Source organism: Eleutherodactylus coqui, chromosome 10 (assembly GCF_035609145.1).
Source record: "Eleutherodactylus coqui strain aEleCoq1 chromosome 10, aEleCoq1.hap1, whole genome shotgun sequence".
NCBI classification, from domain to species: Eukaryota; Metazoa; Chordata; class Amphibia; order Anura; family Eleutherodactylidae; genus Eleutherodactylus; species Eleutherodactylus coqui.
Window position 1 is genome coordinate 41,661,540 of NC_089846.1, and position 7,791 is coordinate 41,669,330.

At 43.2% G+C, this 7,791-nt stretch overlaps 1 protein-coding gene across 2 annotated transcripts; it reads right to left on the bottom strand.

The window, feature by feature from the left end:
* Positions 1 to 221: 221 nt before the first annotated feature.
* LOC136580359 (ras-related protein Rab-32-like) lies at positions 222 to 7,559 on the bottom strand. Of its 2 annotated transcripts, none has more exons than XM_066580860.1 (3): positions 7,337 to 7,559; positions 4,093 to 4,367; positions 222 to 1,043 (listed from the first exon to the last, which is right to left on the bottom strand). In XM_066580860.1, exons 1-3 carry the CDS (start codon positions 7,536 to 7,538, stop codon positions 894 to 896), a joined length of 627 nt encoding a protein of 208 aa, XP_066436957.1. In that variant the 5' UTR covers positions 7,539 to 7,559; the 3' UTR covers positions 222 to 893. The 2 variants fall into 2 exon arrangements, with proteins under 2 accessions (XP_066436957.1, XP_066436958.1); XM_066580861.1 differs by having other exon boundaries at positions 1,021 to 1,100.
* Between the last annotated feature and the right edge of the window lie 232 nt (positions 7,560 to 7,791).

The window sequence follows — 7,791 nt, forward strand, 5'->3', positions numbered from 1 at the left end:
GTTGGCATTTATCTGCCCTTGTAGCGCTCCCTTCCTTGACTGTGGCTGCCGGGTGCCTCAAGAGCCCTGACATCTGCGTGGTCGACATGTATCGGCACTGCCCATGCAGGAGGGGCAGAGCAGCCTTTCGGAACTGGTGAGCACAGCTGTGCGCTGAACACGGCTCCCCACTGAACTCCTGCGGCTGGCACCTTCCGTTCAGGAAGGTGCCAGCCGCAGGAGTTCAGTGAGGAGCCGTGTTCAGCGGGGCCCGGAGCACAGTGTCAGCAGCGGAGGTGGCTGGCCGCAGCAGTGCGGGGATAAACAGCAACACTGGGCACAGGTGGTGAGCGGTGCCGGGAGCGCAGTGTGAGGAGCGGTGCTTGTTGGCCACAGCAGCGGGGGGAAAGGGGAAGACTGGGCAGCGCTGTGTCAGCAGCGGAGCTTGTGGGCCGCAGCAACGTGGGGGGAGGGGAGAAGAGTGGGGAGTGACAGGAGTGGCCCTGGGAGGCCTGTGTGAGCAGCAGAGCTTGTTGGACGCTGCTGCAAGGACCTTTGTGACTTTACACCAATAGGAAGCTAGGGGTCTGACAGGGGCATTCCCCTGTCAAAACCCTAGCTGGTGGTGGCGTCAAGATACACTAATACCCACATATAGAGCAGTATAGATCTGAATAGTATAGAGCAGCTTTATCTATGCAAACATTTTGTGATAATAAAAAAATAAGTCATTATTGTTCTGCTCCCCGATGATACGGACCCTCATTCCCTGACAGTTCCTATCCACGATGATTGTTCTTACCCTGAACTGCAGTTCCATGGATGCCATTCTTTTGCAATCATTGCACACATATCCCATAGACAAACTCACCAATCACTGTCATTTCTCTCAATATTGTCCTTCACCCATAAAACTAACAGCATTGTGAGCAGCCTTTTGTATAATGAATATTCCGATGAGATGGCTTAACAATGTTGGGATCCATTGTAGGTTCATTGTCCTCCAAATTTGCAATCATTTCTTTAATTAAACACAACATTGCTTTGTCGATGTTTACATTATCCTGCAGGGTGAATATAGAGTCATCAGGTCATCACATTGCCAGTGTATGGACTACAATCTCTGGTAGAAGAAAGTTGTAATTCCGCAAATATTCATGCATGTTATTCTTCATATAATGATTAATTCTTTTAAAGCACCATTTAAGGAGTTATCCACAGATTGTAAAAACTCACCCGCAGCAGTGAAGTTGGAACAGGCATTTCCAGCTGATTTCCAACAAGCGGTCACATGGTATAGTGATCTGTCCATTCTCAGTGACGTCATCACTGAGGGTCTTGCTGCAGGCTCAATATAATAACTAAGCCAGCCCCCTTCTATCATAGCTGCTGTAGAGATAGAAAGAGGGGCTGGTGTAGTGACCCGGAGGGTCCTCCAGAATACTCACACTAACATTTGCCTTGTCACACCTGTCTATGTGCTTCCCAGGGGCATGGAAGGTGCCATATATCGGAGGAACCTTGTTTCCCCCTTCCTAAGCTAAGAGCTTAGTGCCGGCAATAGCAGGTTGCTTATTGGCTATATGTCAATTCGCACTGATTGGTGGGAGAGCCCAGAGCGGGAAAACATGAGTCTGAGCCTCTATGCAGAGGGGGAGGAGTACGAGAGAAAGTGAGGGAAGAAAAGGGAAATGGAGAGGGGTCAGAGTGAGCAGTCTGTGGAGAGGAGAGTCTGCAGTGTGTCGTGGTCAGAGGAGGTAGTGTGTGAGCAGTTCAGCCAAGTGTGCAATGTTTACGCAAGCCTTTCCAGGGTAGCGAGGTCCCTTTTCCACTCCCTTGTTCTACCAGCAGTGAGGAGACCTGAGTTGGAGGCCAGTGTTCCACAAAACAGTAAGTTAAACTACCCGGTGAATTCAAAGCCAGGATTAGTCCAGCGACCATTTTCAACCCTCATCCAATACCTGCATCTTACACTTCCAGTAAGTCCATCAGCTAGTCAAAACTGTGGGAAAGTCATTACTGAGTGACCTCTAGAGTAATAGAGAGAGAGTGTGTATTGAAGATAAGTGTGTAACAAGTTACAATTCTACTGTGTTCAATGTATTAATTAACTGCCTCATTGCAGGCTCTGCTACATTCTTGTAATGCTGTAAAGTTTAAGTGGATTTCAACTGTTATCTTAAAAGCTTCACTAAAACTGCGTGATGCCAGTTTACTAAGACAAGCTACTGCTGTCGTCTCAAATTTTTTCGCCATCACTACACTTGGGAGTTCAGGTTGGAGTACTGGCGTCACCCGTGATAAAACAACTATTTTAAATGTATCCTTATACCTTATCTGTGCCACTGTGCAACAGCTGAGCAATCACCATTACTGCCACTGCCGGGAGGGATTACAGAGCCACCCATGACAACCATCTTGCAATCCGCATGGTCTCCCCTACTTTGGCATGCTCAGCTCAGCCGTTGCACTGGCTTAGCTATTACAGTGAGCCAGTAGCCAGGCCTACAGCGATGTGGTCACCGACAATAGAGGGGCCACAATACCACGTGACAACTTTTTGGAACTCAGCCAATAATGGCTATTGTGACTCCACTACTGCGGATAAGCTTTTAGAATCTGTGGATAACCCTTTAAATTCTAAGGCTCTGTACATGTGAAAATGGTTTTCATACATAAGGCAAAAGACAAGTACAAAAAACATGAACTAATTGAGTGGCATGAACAATAAAAGTTCATATTGAATGACAGCAAGCAAAATGTGAGCATATTTATTCAGATAGTACATTGGAACAAGTTATAACTTTTTATTGTACAAGGAATAACATATTTGCAAAAACCACAATACCTCTTTAGAAAATATCACATGAGAATCAACAAATATGCACTCCAGTATAATTATCATTTCCACTTCGTCTATGGCAGCACCCAGGGTATTACATTCTACTGGACAGAACATATAAAGAGCAGCAAACAAATAGTTAAGCACCAGACATCTCTCATCTCCTGTGTTTAAAAAGGCCCACTCACCCAACACTATTGTGACTACTTTCATTCTGTCCCTATGGGGCAACTAACATAATGGTTCATTCATGGAAGACTATTCTGTTAGTGGCAGTGGCCTTGGCAAGATGGGTTGGAGATCTCCAGGTTCTCTTGGCCTATGACCCTTATCTAAAAATATGTGTAGATCTCAATTGAACAAGAGAATTTAAGACATCTGAGAGGTTTTTCCTTCAGTTCTTTGGTCTTGAATGGGACAAGTTGCCACAAGGCATCTATCGCAACATGGATCAAGACAGTTATCTTAGAGTGTTATAAGCTACAGAACCTGTTCATGCTCACACACTACCAGGGCAACTGAATCCTCCTGGGCCGAACTGATGTAAGTACCTCTACACTTTATTGCCAGATCATCTCCTTGGTCTTGCCTAGAACCTTTCTTACCGATTACAGGTTGGATATAATAGAGCAGCATTTGGCCTTCAATAAGGCAAGGAATCCTATCCCTACTCTGACTTTAGCTTCTTTAGCCCCTGAGATGAAGAGGAAGAATAAAATGTACTCACCTGAATTCTGTTTTTTCTGAGTCTGAGGCAGCACCCTATATCCAACTCTAAATAAATCCCTAAAGCATAGAAAGTTCTTGCTTGGATTTTTTCACACTGGTGTCTGCTGCTTAACTCTTTGTTTTCTGCTTTTTATAGGTTCTGTCCTATAGGTTGGTTAGAATGTAATACCCCAGGTTCTGCCTTGTCATCAAGGAAAAAAAAATCTGTTAATTTTATTCTTTCTCCTTAGTTATTTGGCATTGGGTGACCAGTAAATTCTTTCTATGGGCAAACGATAGAAATATTTTGGACAAAGAGGACCCAATTTGCCAGCCTACCCCTAAGTAAAAAACATAAAATGAACTGGGGTCATGAACAGATCTTGGTGTCTTGTCAACTTTTATATAAAGCCAGTCCAATATGAAAAAGTAATTATGGCAATACTTAACATTGGAGGTTAAGTACATAAAGGGTAATATAAAGGAATTCTAACAGCAATATTTGAAAATATGTTGGCTATAAGGCAACATACATGACAAACCAATGACCAGTGTGTTGTTACCTTAGCAGACGTCATATAGCAATCTGTGAATTCCAGCTCACGGCCCAAGCCCTCTACATTTTGGATTCTTGTTCCGTAAGGAGGCAGATCACTTTTGTTCCCAAGCAGAAATATTGGAATTGGTTTTCCATTTTTCAGTATAACCTTAGAGTCCAGGTCATCTTTCCAACGCTCAACTGATTGCAATGTGACAGTCCGGCCCAAGTCACACACCACAAAGGCACCAGCAGCTTCACGGTAATATAGACGAGGCATGTGCCCAAATCTCTCCTGACCTTCATGAAAACATATATTTCTTCATTATGTATTTATATTTCCCTTTGCTTCAATTTTAAGTTATTTCTATGAATTATGGGTGCAGAGAAATAAAAATACTGTACAAAAAAACTAGCAAATCACAAAAAAACACAATTTGCCCCTCTGAAAATTTAAAACACCATTGGTTAAAATTATTTTAGACTGACAGCCTGATCTTGTAGTGTAACAGGGAACTAATATAAGCAGCTCCTTGGCAAAAACAACCCCAAACACAGTGCTTACGAAAGAGGAAGAGGTGCTTTGGCATTCCGTGGGTTACTAGGGAATTCCATAACTTCAGTAATGACATCACAGGGATTCCCTCTGCATAAGGGATCTTAGAGGTATGCAGAGAAGACACATTGTGTATTCCCTCTGCATGTCTGTGAATACAGGTCATTGCTAGCAGTGAGCTAATAGGCTGTTATCATTAGATCACTATTCATCAGTAATCTGTATGGGACCCCCCCCCCCCCCCCCCCCCCGAAAAAGTGCACACCTCTTTGAACCCACGTATACCAATTTTAGACTTTCTGTGAGACACAAATGCATTCTGCATGACTTTCAGGTAGGCTATGGCGTTAATACATTCCTGTCACATAGAATGTATTATATGCAAAACATACAGTAATTACTCCCAGACACTAAATTTAGTCTGTTCTACCCCAACCCTATGTGCTTTTTGCCCATTTACTAACATTTCTATACTTGGACAATTATCATCCATAGACAGAGGTTGGGACTAAAAATAAAGATGGGTGATACGTTTAAAGGGAATCTCTCACCTATTTGTAGTCCTATGCTTATGGGCTGAAAGTAGGTGACCTGCTGAGTTCAGTGTTATACTTACCTTGCCTGTCATTTCCCTGGTGTGAGCGCTGAAAGCTGCCGCTGCAATGCATTGAGCAGTGCGCTAGGTAGTCCACCCATTAGCTTAAGGGCTAAAAGTTGGTAACAGAGTCTCTTTAAAGCTAACATAGTGTTTTTAGGCTGGGTTCACACAGGGCAGATTTGCCGCGGTTTTGCAGCAGTTTTTCCGTTGGGGTTTTGCCGCAGAAGAACTGCTTCTGCAGCAAAACCGCTTCAAAGGTTAATTTGGGCTTGCAGATTTTGCTGCGGATTTTTGTGCGGGAAAATCCGCAAGCGTTTTTTTTCCGCAGCACTTTTTTACTTTTTGCCGCATATTTGGTGCGGTTTTGGCTGCGTCCATAGAAGTCTATGGACAAAAAAGCGCTGCGGAAAAGACCGTAGAATGAACATGCTGCATCTTTTAAAACCGCGCCGCAGTTGCATTTCCGCACTGCGGCTGTGCAGGAAAAATCCGTCCTGTGAGAATAGCTTTTTGGCAAATCTCATTTGTGCTGCATTGCACTGCAAACGCAGCAGTTTTGCCGCAGTGCGGATATGCAACGGCAATCCGCGGCAAATCTGCCCAGTGTGAACCCAGCCTTAATGCTGTAGCGACATCATACAATGTGCAAATATTTGACCTCATTATACACAGGAGAATTAGAGGATTCATTTTTGGGGTAAATATTAATCGAACTACCGTAAAACATAGCGTGGGAAATTTTTTCACATTTCTGACAATTTTACTCTACAGACCTACAAAATTAATTGATATCTTCTCCAATTTTAAAAAACAAAAGTTCCGCGTGGCCCAAAAAATAAAAAAAATAGAAACCAAACATTTTGGTGTAGACCAAGAAACAAAATAAACTCAGCTCTAGCATTCCAAAACCTGAAATCTCACTATGGAGACGAAGGCCCAAAACATCTGTGGTCATGAATGGGTTAAGGAGCATTTACTTTTTCAAGTGTTGAGAAGCTTTACTTCTTAAGTAAATGTAGTGATAGTTCAGAATCCGTGTGTTATGGGATTTCTCAGGTTTCTTCTACACATTATCGCATTTAATTTATGATATAAAAAAAAGGATTAACCCTTTCCAGTCCAATTTGTATCCTGGTTTTCCTAGGGGGCTTACTCTTTTTCTGCCATTATACAACGGCGCTATATGCTGGCTAAGGGCGCCTACCCACTGGCGATTTTTTTTTCCTGCGATGCTAAATTGCGTTTTGCATTTTTTCTGAAGAGCATTTAGCATAGAATGTGTTCTTGTCCATTTGGGGTTTTTTTTTCGTTTCGTTGCAATTTTTCACATAGGAACTGTCAGTTGCATATGTCTCCTTATTTTTCTCTTAATGCACCCATGATTGTCAATGTAAATTAACGAAAAACGCCGCGAAAAAGGCGCGGAAACCGTGCGGACAACGCGCGAAAAACGCTGCGTTTTTCACGCACAAAAATCGGCAACGCCAGTGGGTAGGCGCCCTAAGGGTGACTACCCACTACAGTTTTTTTTCACTGCGAAATTCTCAGGGTTTTTTCCTGCAGGGGTCTATGGGACTTGTAATGTTAAAAGCGCGATCGCGCAAAATCGCAATTTTCCACGAAATCGCGCTTTTGCGCGATCGCGATTTTAACATTACAAGTCCCATAGACTTCTGCAGAAAAAAAACGCTGCGAATTTCGCAGTGAAAAACAACTGTAGTGGGTAGTCACCCTTAAGCCAGTACTGCATGAGGTGACATGTTGCATTGGCTCCGACAGCAGAGAGGCTGGCAATATACAGCAAGAGAACCCCGACGGATGTCTTCCAACATCGGAGCTGTACAGCCTTACATCATAATGTCTTCAGAGGTCAGACAGTGCATTGGAAAGGGTTAATAGGACAAATGAACAAGAATAAGGATTTCTGAAAAGGTGACGTACCATCAACTCAATTTGACCATATGTGGCATCTGAACACTCCCGGGTGAAATAGTTTTCTGCACTAGAAAAACCAGTGTGAATGGCTTAGAATTGCCGTTTCACTTAACCATATTGGTAAAATTCTACCGTGGATGTTTTTTTAGGCGACATATCTTAATAATTCAGTAAACTTACCGGCAATGTCCCAAAGCTGAAGCCTCACTACAGTGTCCTTATCCCAGTTCAGGATCTTAAGAGCAAAATCCACTCCAATAGTAGCTCTGTAGCAATGGGAGTAGATGTTGTGTACGTATCTCTGTATGATAGAAGTTTTGCCAACTCCGAGGTCGCCAACTATAAGCACTTTAAAGAGGAACTCTCTCTTTGGGGAGCTCATGGTCCTTCACCCTAGGCAATTGATGGATCCCCGAGTTGCTGGCTCCACATATAAGCTTATGACTTTGTGACTTTGTGTAGAATTCCACATATAAGTGACAAAGTTTTTTAACCATTTCATAGCAGACACATATCCCATCACTGACTGTGTAACCATCATACACAGGAATGTCTTCCTATGACTAGAGAAGATACTTGCTGCATGTAGCAGTGAAAGGGTGGATTTACCATATTTTGATTTTTGCACTAGATCC

Bases quoted from the DNA above. Each gene is read 5' to 3' on its own strand.
- LOC136580359 (XM_066580860.1), bottom strand. From the start codon at position 7,538: ATGAGCTCCCCAAAGAGAGAGTTCCTCTTTAAAGTGCTTATAGTTGGC. The intron at 4,368-7,336 runs GTAAGTTTACTG...GTTTTCATGAAG, and splicing joins TCAGCTTTGGGACATTGCCG to GTCAGGAGAGATTTGGGCAC. The intron at 1,044-4,092 runs GTAACAACACAC...TTCACCCTGCAG, and splicing joins GCTATATGACGTCTGCTAAG to GATAATGTAAACATCGACAA.